Consider the following 12,774-nt stretch of genomic DNA (forward strand, 5'->3'; position numbering starts at 1 on the left):
TGGAAGAAGGAACAGGTGATGGAACAGGTTCTTCCACTCAGAGCAACATGACAGAGGGAACAAAACAAAGAGGAAAAGATCCCCAAACCTCAATGGAACCTGTCCATGAACTTGTTCCACAACAACAAAACACTGAAGGAACATTAAGGGGAAACTAGTTGGTTGTGAAACCTTACAAGTATCAAAGTTCTCATCCCATTGAGAACATAATTACTGATCCAACCTCTGAAATCAAAATCAGATCTTCATTAAAGAATCTTTGTGCTTTTGATGCTTTCTTATCTCTTATTGAACCTAAAAATGTTGCTGAAGCTTTGCAGGATGCAGACTGGGTAAATACAATACAGGATGAACTCAACCAATTTGAAAGGAGTCAAGTTTGGCATCTGGTACCAAGACCCTTGGACAGATCAGTAATTGGCACAAAATGGGTCTTCATAAACAAGCTTGATGAGGATGGAATAGTTACAAGGAACAAGGCAATATTGGTGGTTCAAGGATATAGCCAAGAAGAGGGCATAGACTATGATGAAACCGTTGCTCCAGTTGCAAGGTTGGAAGCAATAAGACTCCTCATAGCCTTTGCTGCTTACATGGAATTCACCCTTCACCAGATAGATGTCAAGAGTGCCTTCCTCAATAGCTATCTAAAGAAAGAAGTGTTTGTCAAGCAACCTCCGGGGTTTGAAAACAAGGAGAGTCTTGATCATGTGTACAAACTTGATAAAAGCACTTTATGGGCTCAAGCAGGCTCCAAGAGCATGGTATGAAAGATTATCAAAAATTTTGCTTGAGCATGGCTACAAGAGAGGTAAAATTGACAATACTTTGTTCTTGAAAGAAAAAGGTAAAGATCTCTTGGTATTTTAGATATATGTTGATGATATAATCTTTGGAGCAACTACTGATAAGTTAAGTAAAGAATTTGCTAAACTAATGGGGGTGAATTTGAAATGAGCATAATGGGTGAGCTTAATTTATTTTTAGGCTTACAAATTAAACAAAATCCAAATAGAACTATGATTCATCAACAGAAGTATGTAAAAGAGTTGCTTAAAAGGTTTAAAATAGAAGATTCCAAAGAAATTGACACTCCTATTGCAATAGCTACAAAGTTGGATATAGATGAGCCTGGTTCATCTGTCGATCAGAAGTTGTGTAAGGGAATGATTGGCTCATTGTTGTATCTCACTGTTAGTAGACCTGACATTGTTTTAAGTGTAGGCCTTTGTGTAAAATTTCAAGCAAATCCAAAGAAGTCTTACTTGACTGTTGTCAAGAGAATTTTGAGATATCTAAAAAGCACCACTGATCTCTGTCTATGATATCCAAAAGGTAGTTATTTCAATCTAATGGGATATGCTGATGTTGATTATGCAGGTTTCTAGTGGATAGAAAGAGCACCTCAGGTATGGCACACTTTCTTGTTTCATGTCTTGTGTCTTGAGCCACCAAAAAGCAAAATTCAGTGGCCTTATCTACTGCTGAAGCTGAGTATGTTGTTGTTGCTTCATGTTGTGCTCAATTGTTGTGGATCAAACAACAATTGATGGACTTTGGAATTGATGTTGGTTGTATCCCTATTTTTTGAGATAACACTAGTGCAATTAGTATGACCAAGAACTCGGTTCATCACAAGAGAACTAAGCAGATAGATGTTAGGCATCACTTTTTGAGGGATAACTATGAAAAGGGGTTGATCACTGTGGAATTTTGTGCTACTGACAAGCAAATAGCTGACATCTTCACAAAAGCCCTAAGTAGAGATCACTTTGAAAGGAACAGGTTAGAATTAAGGATGAATAAGATCACCTAACAGGACCAGTTCAGAATTCACAACGAAAAAAAAATTATTGAAAAAAAAATTGGTTAGAAAATCTGTAAATTTTGTGTAATTAGATTAAATTTTGCTTAGTCTCATACTTTCAATAGTATACTCTTGAGCCATATGCTAAAATAACTCATTAATCTCTAATAATATTTTCTCTATTTTGGCAATATTAGACTTACATAAGAGAATTCTCAGTGAAGAACCTGGTTCATCAAGATTACTTGATATGTTTTCTACACTCTGCATAATTTGAAATAATAATATTTGGATCATGAGCTATCGTTAAATACTCCCATATTCCAAACACAATCCAATTCTCTTCTCTCCCATACCCAAGAACAAAAATGGCTAACACTCCTGAAAATCCTTCATCCCCACCCAAGGAAATCTGAAGACTCATTTAAATCTGCTACTGAGGGGGAAGAAACAGTTTTTTTGAAATCGAATATGTATCTTCTGGCCCTAAAGTTACTCCTGAGACAATATCTCAAGTTGATACAAATTTGGAGAATAGGTTTGTGCTGGTAGGGTCTATAGCAGTTGTTGAAACTACAAAGTCTGGAAGAATTGGTGGTAAAAATAAAAAAGAAAAAGAAAAAGAGAGCAAGGGTGTTCGAAGTGCTGTGAGGGGAAAGGGTAAAAGAGTGGTTGATTCTTCACCCACTCCTGTGAGTTTAGCCAAAGACACATGTGAAATGGTTGTTTGGGGAGAAAAGTCTGCTGGAGTAGAGGAGAGTGTAAAGAAAATAGGGGGAAGTGGGTCAGGCGAAGCCGCTATAGGACTGGTTCAACTTGGGAAAAATATAGATGAACCTATTTCATCTTAACAGGAAACCCTCGCAGACCTACTGAAGAGAGTGACTGAAATTTATAATCCAAAGAAGAAAGGGAGATTGGTACAAGCAAGGATCATTTTGGGGCAAATGTCACTCCTAAAGAACCTGGTTCATATAAGAAGGTACTAGTGAATAACAAGGTGCGAGCCTTGGTGCAAGAAAGTGGGGCTAAGGATGTTGAGATTGAGAGGCTAAAAAAGAGGTTGGCAGAGGTGGAGACTGAGAGAGATGCTCTCAGAACTGAGCTGGCAAGAGAAAAGGAGAAGAATGATGGTATTCTTCAGGATATGCTGAAACTCCTCTAAGCCAAAAACCAAGCACCTAGTTCTTCCCAGCCTTAAGCCTCCTAGCCTAGTGTAGATTAACAAGTCACCCAGTTCGGGATTTTTTGGTTCTTTTGCTCATGTTTCCAGTGTTTTTATTTCTTCTTATGCTTCGTGGTAGAATCTTATCAATCATCAATGAAATTCACTGTCTTTTGCTCTAACTGTTTGTTTATATTTCTTTGATGGTTATAATTCTTAGCTTGATCTATGATGATTAATCCACGATTGCATTTGAAGTAGCCCCAGTGGCCATGAGTAAGTTTTAAAATCTGGTTATCTCATATATTTTTATGCAACTTTTCGATGATGTCAAAAGGGGAAAAAGTGTGCTTTGTATTCTGAACAGCGATATTTATAACCTGATAAACCTGGTCCTTGATGATAAGTGAAAATTGTTCTAACATTATGTTGATGCTGGGCTAAGTTGAAACATGCCCTAAGCTTATTGTTACACCTTGTGCATCCCAAGGTGACGTATAATGAATATGAGACTTGTTAATCATGATTTAAATGAGTTTAAAGTCATAATATGACTATATATTATGTTTAGATAAAACATATAAAGTTTGGGGAAAAAATCGGATTAAAGTTGGGGAAATACCAACTAAGGATTTGCCCTATAACAGAGTTTTTTGAGAAATAAATTCCGTGTGCTATATAAGGTCTTTTGGGACATATTATATACCAAATTGAAGGTCTTGGAATATAGTTTCCAACGCTCTTAACCGTTTGTTTCGATAAAAAGATATAAGCATCGAAAGATGAGCGAATCAGAGGGTGCCAAGCTAGTACCTTTTGACTTTTCAAAAGTTGTTATATATGTTTTAACTTGTCTCTCTCTCTCTTCAGTTTTATATAGAATCTGACCAGAAAACACCATAAAATAGTCCTTGAGCTCTCTAATAGTGCTTCAAATAATACTAACATCGCTATATCGCCTCTTTTTTTTTTGTAGTTTGAGTTTTGGAATGTATTTAATAGTTAATAAAAAATTTCTAATTTCTGTATTTAAGCTTTAAAATATCAAAAAAAGTTGATAAATTTGTTTCCTAATAGTTAGACCTCACGGGACGGTGATCGGAAGCCGTGAGTTTGAGTTATTTGACTTGTAGTGGACTGTTTTGTGGGTTGTTTCGTATTGCTTTTGGGCTGTCTATTGTGATGCTGATTTATGGAGTTTAGAAGGATAAGAAGAGTGTGGAGAAACGCCACATGTGGTAGGGTAGTAGATTGGTCGCTCGTCGTTGTAGTTATAAGCTAATTGATAACTTGTTGATTGGGTGTATTATAGTATATTTGGGGGTTTTGTTGTATTGAAGGTTCAGAATTGTAATTAGGTTGGTTTTGAGTTGCTGATTGTATTATGTTTGTATCTCACCTAAAGTAGGCTTGAGGGAGCAGTAAAATCAGGGGAAATACTGCCTGTTTTATTTTAGAATCGAGTTATCATTTGAGATACGTAATATACTACCGCCATCTAAATTATACACGCATTTCTTTGTTATAGGGTTGGCGTGCTAGTTGTCATAAGCTTGTTGTTGAGTTGCAGTGATGACTTGAGGTATGTTAAGGCTATCCCTTTTTTCTGTTCGACATCCAAATGATACAAACGAAACGAGCAAAATACGCAACTTTCATAAATGACTCTATTCATAAAAATACTATGGGTATCTATATTCTTGATTCCCTATGTGAATTATTATTATATCATCTATTCATGGTCTTAGAAAAATACGTATTTGATAAAGTTTGTCCGAAAGGCTTATTAATTTTATGATAGTCGAGAAATCTTATTAACGTATTTCTTATGCATTTCATGCATTTATACATGTACATTGACCCATGACTATAAGGCATTATATACGCGTATATTATATGTATATGGATATGGGAAAAGGTTACGGCGTTATATACGTACCATCACCTGATCAGCTGGTATATGTTGATGATTTTGCCCACAACGGCCGAGATGATATGATGGGATGCCCTCAGAGGCTTGATGATATTATGTACACCTATACCTATGCATGATACGACATTTACATGCACGTGCATGACATTATAAATGTTTCGGAATTCACAAAGTTATTTAGACTCACAGGTGGAATTCTTTACCCCATGTTTCATTTATGACTTTTTTGTACTGATTTTTATGCTTTACATACTCAGTACATTATTCGTACTGATGTCCCTTTTTGCCTGGGGATGCTGCGTTTCATGCCCGCAGGTGCAGGTAGACAGGAAGCTGACGGTCCCCCTTCTTAGGATCCTTGATCAGTGAGAGTTGGTATGCTCCATTTGATCCGGAGCTGCTTTGAATTTTGGTACGATTTGTTTGCATACATATATGGGTACGATGGGGCCCAGTCCCATCCTTTATACAGTTGTACACTCTAATAGAGGTCTGTAGATAGTCATGTATAGTTATATAATATGTGGCCTTGTCGGCTCGCCCTACCGTATTCTGTATATATATATATATATATATATATATATATGTCTTTTGGGCATGTTTTCTCACATAGGTTGTTCATATGAATTAGTAGTTTATTCCCAGATGTTATGCATGACCTACACTTATTTCATGTTTATATCTTAGACGAATGCTTAGGGGTGCTCGATAGGTAGAACTCGGGCACTCGTCACGGCCCATCGATTTGGATCGTGACAAAAGTGGTATCAGAGTAGTTTTGTCCTAGGGTTGTCTACAGACCCTGTCTAGTAGAGTCTTGTTTATCGGTGTGTTGTGCACCGCACTTATAGACAGGAGGCTACAAGATATTTAGGATGGTTACTTTTCTTTCTTATCTTAGATCGTGCGATATAAGAATTCCTTTTCCTAAGGACATGTTTTGTTTTCAGCGATGCCCAAGAAGGCTATAGCCACCTAGAAGGGTAAGTCCGTGGATGATGAGACTACAAGTAGAGCGCCACGAGTTACCAGGTATCGGGGATAGTCGCTTAGTGAGACTCCATCTCATACTTCACATACCCTTCCCTTTCCAGAGGAGATCTGAGGGGCACCAGCTCCAGCACCCGCTCCAGTACCCCCAGCTCCTCATCCAGATGCATCGGGTCAGGAGATGATAGATGATATTCAGCTATTGACTCGATTAGTGGCCGCACAGGCTCGACGCCAGGAGGTAGGTATTGGTCATGAAGATAGGGCCATTAGTGCGAGGGTTAGTGATTTCATTAATTTGGACCCTCCGATATTCACTGGAGCAGATCCAAACGAGGACCCTCAGGTATTTATTGATAAGATGCATAAAACTTTAAGGGTAATGAAGGCCACTGCGACTGAGTCAGTTGAGCTAGCTTCCTATAGACTTCGGGATGTTGCAATTAATTGGTACGAGTCTTGGGAGTTGTCCAGATGTGAGGATGCCCTTCCAACAGTATGGCAGAATTTTACAGAGGCTTTTCTTCGTCATTATTTGCCACCAAAGCTTAGACATGCCAGAGTTGATAGGTTCTTGACCCTTCGACAGGGTAATATGAGTGTTCGAGAGTACAGCCTTCAGTTTGATTCTTTGGCTAGGTATGATCCCACTATTATAGCTAAGATGGAGGATCGGGTTCACCGGTTCGTGATGGGGTTGGAGCCACACCTGCTCAATGACTGTATGTCGGTCTCACTTCATCCAGGCATTGATATTTCTCATATTCAGGCATACGCTCAGGGTATAGAGGAGCGTAAGCAGAAGCAGAAGGCCGATCGTGAGCATAATAGGGGCCAGAGTAAGAGAGCGAGATCTTCAGGTCCTTCTGGTGAGTTTCGAGGTGGTCAGAGATAGCAGTATCCGAGGTATCCAGCTCAGCCATCAGTTAGTGCACCCTCTCAGTTTTCTGGTAGGAGATTTGATCATTCCACATATTCAGGGCCCAGTCAAAGTTCCAGGGCCTCTCATTCTCAGTATAGGGGTAAGTCAAGTCAGATGAGGCCACCCTTGCCATGATGTGCTCAGTGTGGTAAGCAGCATGTCAGGCAGTGCCTCGTGGGGTTGGGTGTTTGTTATACTTGTGGTTATCCAGGCCACGTTATGAGAGATTGTCCGACGAGAGGTGGTGCAGGTATAGTTCAGCCAGCGGGATCTATAGCTGGTTTGTCATCATCAATACGCCCCCTGGGCAAGGATCACAGGCACCAGCTGGTCTTGGTAGAGGCAAAAGTGGAGCATCTAGCTCTAGCGATCCTCAGAACCGTATCTATGCCTTAAAGGGTTGACAGGATCATGAGTCATCACTGATGTTGTTACAGGTATCTTATCAACCTCCTCATATGATGTATATGCATTGATTGATCCAGGTTCCACCTTATCGAACGTCACTCTGTAGGTTGCTAGTAAGTTTGGGATAGAACCTGAGTTGATTGAACCTTTTGAGGTGTCTACACCTATTGGGGACCAGTGATAGCTAGACAGGTATATAAAGACCGTATAGTAGTAGTTCATAGTCGTTCTACAGTAGCATACCTGATTGAGTTAGATATGGTGGAATTTGATATTATAATGGGTATGGATTGATTGGCTTCTTGTTATGCTAACGTTGATAGTAGATCAAAGATGGTTCGATTCCAGTTTCCAGGGGAGCCAATTCTAGAGTGGAAAGGTAATACTACATCGCCGAGAGGTAGTTTATTTCCTATCTCAAGGCAAGGAAGATGATCAGAAAGAGATATATTTATCACTTAGTTCGGGAAACAGGATGTGAAAGCAGAGTCATCGACCCTTCAATCTATCCCGGTGGTTAATGAGTTTCTCGATGTTTTTCCCGATGAGCTTCCAGGCCTTCCGCCAGAGCGGGAGATTGAGTTTCGTATTGACACATTACCAGATACTCAGCCGATATCTATTCCTCCTTATAGAATGGCACATGTAAAACTGAGAGAGTTGAAAGAACAACTGAGGGATTTGCTTGAAAAGGGCTTTATCAGACCTAGTACATTACCGTGGGGAACACCTGTGTTATTTGTGAGAAAGAAATATGGTTCCTTGCGGATGTGTATTGATTACAGACAGTTGAATAAGGCGACGATCAAGAATAAGTACCCGCTTCCGAGGATTGATGATTTATTTGATCAGTTGCAGGGTGCTAGGTGTTTCTCGAAGATAGACTTGAGGTCGGGGTACCATCAGGTAAGGGTTATAAAGAAAGATATTCTGAAGACAGCATTCAGGGCCAGATACGGGCACTTTGAGTTTCGTGTTATGTCGTTTGGCTTGACCAATGCCCCAGCGATATTCATAGACTTGATGAACCGTGTGTTCAGGACCTTTCTAGATCTGTTCGTGGTTGTATTTATAGATGATATTTTGGTTTATTCTCGTTCAGAGGTTGAGCATGCAGATCATTTTTGTACTGTGCTCAGAGATCTACAAGAAAGGAAGTTGTATGCAAAATTCTCTAAATGTGAATTCTGGTTGAATTCTGTAGACTTCCTTGGTCATATTATTTTGGGTGAGGGTATCCGGGTCGACACACAGAAGATTGAGGCAGTGAAGACTTGGCCTAGACCCACGACACTGACAGAGGTTCGTAGCTTCCTGGTTTGGCAGGTTATTACAGGAGGTTTGTAGAGGGTTTTTTTTCCCTTTCAGCACCATTGACAAAGTTGACTCAGAAGGCAACCAAGTTTCAGTGGACTGATGCTTGTGAGTGGAGTTTCCAGGCATTAAAGGACAGATTGACTTCAGCACCGGTCCTGACACTTCTAGAAGGTACTGATGGTTATGATATCTATTGTGACGCTTTGGGCATTGGATTGGGTTGTGTATTGATGCAACATGGTAAGGTTATCGCTTATGTTTCTAGACAATTAAGAAACCACGAGAAAAATTACCCGACCCACGATTTAGATTTAGCCGCGGTGATTCATGCACTAAAGATGTGGACACACTATTTGTATGACATTCATGTTGATATCTATATGGACCATAAGAGCCTTCAGTCTATATTCAAGCAAAAGGAATTGAATTTACGTCAGAGGCGATGGTTGGAGCTACTAAAAGACTATGATGTTGATATTTTATACCATCTAGGAAAGGCGAATGTAGTAGCTGACGCCCTCAGCCGTAGATCTATGGGTAGCTTATCATATTTACATCCATAGAAGAGTGAGATATCTTGTGATATTCATCGGCTAGCTAATCTTAGAGTTCGATTATTAGATTCAGGTGGTACTGGAGTTACCATTCAGGACACGGCAACATCCTCTCTAGTAACTGAAGTGAAGGAACGCCAGTATGAAGATCCTGTGCTAGCTCACTACAGAGATACAACCCCTCAAAAGGAGAATACACCATTGGAGATTACAAGAGATGGAGTCCTCAAATATCGAGGTCGATTATGTGTTCCTAATGTAGCAGGGTTGCGCCAGCAGGTTATGGAAGAAGCTCACTATTCTCGTTATTCTATTCATCCAGGAGCGACGAAGATGTATCATGATATCAGGGGAATATACTGGTGGGACAGAATGAAGAAGGATATAGCAGAGTTTGTTGCTCAGTGCCCTAATTGTCAGCAGGTTAAGATTGAGCATCAGAAACCAGGTGGATTATTGCAGGCTATAGAGATTCCGACTTGGAAATGGGAAGTGAATAACATGGATTTCATTATAGTCTTACCTCGTACCCAGTATAAGTTCGATTCTATTTGGGTTATTATTGATAGACTTACAAAATCAGCTCATTTTTTGCCTATCAGGACTACGTATTCAGCAGAGGATTATGCAAGGATTTACATTAAGGAGATAGTACGACTTCATGGTGTCCCTATATCTATTATCTCATATAGAGGTGCTCAGTTTACAGCTAATTTTTGGAGGTCCTTCCAAAAAGGATTGGGGACTCATGTGAGTCTTAGTACATCATTTCATCCCCAGACAGACGGTCAGGCTGAGCGTACTATTCAGACACTGGAAGATATGCTACGGGCTTGTGTGATGGACTTCAGGGGTATCTGGGATGATCATCTTCCACTTATTGAGTTCGCATATAATAATAGTTATCATTCCAGCATTCAGATGGCTCCATACGAAGCTCTTTATGGACGAAAGTGTAGGTCACCTATCGGATGGTTTGAAGTTTAGGAAACTAAGTTAGTAGGACCAGAGTTGGTACAACAGGTAGTTGAGAAGATTAAGCTTATACGGGAAAGCCTATTAGCAGCTCAGAGTCGTCAGAAGTCATATGCAGATAATCGACGACGGGACTTGGAGTTTCAGGTAGATGACTGGTATTCCTAAAGCTATCACCGATGAAAGGCGTTATGAGATTCGGTAAGAAAGGAAATCTTAGCCCTCGGTACATTGGATCTTATAAGATCATACGCAGAGTATGCCAGGTAGCATATGAGTTAGACTTGCCTTCCAACTTGGAGTCAGTACATCTAGTTTTTCACGTGTCTATGCTCCTCAAGTGTATTGGAGATATTTCTAGAGTCGTTCCAGTTGACGATGTTCAGGTCACACAACATATATCATATGAGGAAGCTCCAATTGCTATACTAGATAAACAGGTTCGGAGATTGAGAACTAAAGATGTATCTTCAGTTAAAGTACTTTGGAGGAACAATAATATGGAGGAGGTGACTTAGGAAGCTGAAGAAGGCATGAAGTCTAGGTATCCTCACTTGTTTCCGCTTCCATAGGAGGATCGGACTGAGACATCATAGCCTTAGGTAGTATATGGTACTTGATTCTTATGTTAGTTAATATCATTGATCTTGTGAGACCATTTGTGTTATTGTTGATTGTGGCCCTCTGTGGCTTTGTATTGTTGGGTTTTTTGTCTGACAGATTGATAGTGGCACCATTACAGAGGAGACTCTGCCAAAAATTTCTATAAATATCTGGGAGTTTAACATTCGAGGATAAATGTTTCTAAGAGGGGAAGATTGTTACACCCTGTGCGTCCCAAGGTGACGTATAATGAATATGAGACTTGTTAATCATGATTTAAATGAGTTTAAAGTCATAATATGACTATATATTATGTTTGGATAAAACATATAAAGTTCGGGAGAAAATCGGATTAAAGTTGCGGAAAAACCAACTAAGGATTTGCCCTATAACAGAGCTTTTTGAGAAATATATTTCGTGTGCTATATAAGGTATTTTGGGACATATTATATACAAAATTGAAGGTCTTGGAATTTAGTTTCCAACGCTCTTAACCGTTCGTTCATACGATATTCGGATAAAAAGATATAAGCATCGGAAGATGGGCGAATCAGAGGGTGCCAAGCTAGCACCTTTTGACTTTTCAAAAGTTGTTATATATGTTTTAACTCGTCTCTCTCTCTCTCTCTCTCTCTCTCTCTCTCTCTCTCTCTCTCTCTCTCTTTCAGTTTTATATAGAATCTGACCAGAGAACACCATAAAATTAGTCCTTGAGCTCTCTAATAGTGCTTCAAATAATACTAATATCCCGGGTACAAAATCGAGAAGCGACAACATCAGAATGATCCCTACGACGTAAGTATTGCTATATCGCCTCTCTTTTTCTTTGTAGTTTGAGTTTTGGAATGTATTTAATAGTTAATAAAAATTCATAATTTCTGTATTTAAGCTTTAAAATATCAAGAAAAGTTGATAAATTCGTTTCCTAATAGTTAGACCTCACGGGACGGTGATCGAAAACCGTGAGTTCGAGTTATTTGACTTGTAGTGGACTATTTTGTGGGTTGTTTCGTATTGTTTTTGGGTTGTCTATTGTGTTGCTTATTTATGGAGTTTAGAAGGATAAAAAGGGCATGGAGAAACGCCACATGTGGTAGGGTAGTAGGTTTGTCGCTCGCCATTGTAGTCACAGGCTAATTGATAACTTGTTGATTGGGTGTATTATGGTATATTTGGGGGGTTTGTTGTATTGAAGGTCCCGAATTGTAATTAGGTTGGTTTTGAGTTGCTGATTGTATTATTTTTGTATCTCGCCTATAGTAGGCTTGAGGGAGCAGTAAAATCAGGGGAAATGCTACCCGTTTTATTTTAGAATCGAGTTATCGTTTGAGATACGTAATATACTACTGCCATCTAAATTGTACACGCATTTCTTTGTTATAGGGTTGGCGCGCTAGTTATCATAAGCTTGTTGTTAAGTTGCATTGACGACTTGAGGTATATTAAGGCTATCCCTTCTTTCTTTTTGGCATGATCCAAATGATACAAACGAAACGAGCAAAATACGCAACTTTCATAAATGACTCTATTCATAAAAATACTAGGGGTATCTATATTCTTGATTCAAATGTGAATTATTATTATATCCTCTATTCATGGGTCTTAGAAAAATACGTATTTGATAAAGTTTGTCCGAAAGGCTTAATAATTTTATGATAGTCGAGAAATCTTATTAATATATTTCTTATGCATTTCATGCATTTATACATATACATTGACCCATGACCAGAAGGCGTTATATACGCGTATATTATATGTATATGGATATGAGAAAAGATTACGGCGTTATATACGCACCACCACCTGATCAGCTGGTATATGTTGATGATTTTTTCTACAGTGGCCGAGATGATATGATGAGATGCCCTCAGAGGCTTGATAATGTTATGTACACCTATACCTATACATGATACGACATTTACACGTACGTGCATGACATTATAAATATTTTGGGATTCACAAAGTTATTTAGACTCACAGGTGGAATTCTTTACCCCATGTTTCATCTATGTCTTTTATGTACTGATTTTCATGCTTTACATACTCAGCACGTTATTCGTACTGACGTCCCTTTTTGCCTGGGGATGCTGCGTTTCATGC

At 39.2% G+C, this 12,774-nt stretch overlaps 1 protein-coding gene across 1 annotated transcript; it reads left to right on the forward strand.

Annotated features, from left to right (window-relative positions):
- Nucleotides 1-6,076: 6,076 nt before the first annotated feature.
- LOC138899349 (uncharacterized) lies at nucleotides 6,077-10,869 on the forward strand. Its single transcript, XM_070185515.1, has 6 exons — nucleotides 6,077-6,677; nucleotides 8,301-8,425; nucleotides 8,665-8,787; nucleotides 9,106-9,375; nucleotides 9,520-9,747; nucleotides 10,792-10,869. The coding sequence occupies exons 1-6, from the start codon at nucleotides 6,077-6,079 to the stop codon at nucleotides 10,867-10,869; spliced, it is 1,425 nt and encodes a 474-aa protein (XP_070041616.1).
- Nucleotides 10,870-12,774: the final 1,905 nt, after the last annotated feature.

This window comes from Nicotiana tomentosiformis, chromosome 9, assembly GCF_000390325.3.
Source record: "Nicotiana tomentosiformis chromosome 9, ASM39032v3, whole genome shotgun sequence".
In the NCBI taxonomy this organism is placed as follows: Eukaryota; Viridiplantae; Streptophyta; class Magnoliopsida; order Solanales; family Solanaceae; genus Nicotiana; species Nicotiana tomentosiformis.

What these genes read in the sequence shown, in the direction of transcription:
- LOC138899349 (XM_070185515.1), top strand. Translation starts at nt 6,077, where the DNA reads ATGATAGATGATATTCAGCTATTGACTCGATTAGTGGCCGCACAGGCT. An exon ending in TAGCAGGGTTGCGCCAGCAG is followed by an intron (nt 9,376 to 9,519) that starts GTTATGGAAGAA and finishes AATTGTCAGCAG; the next exon opens with GTTAAGATTGAGCATCAGAA. An exon ending in GGATTTACATTAAGGAGATA is followed by an intron (nt 9,748 to 10,791) that starts GTACGACTTCAT and finishes TTTGTCTGACAG; the next exon opens with ATTGATAGTGGCACCATTAC.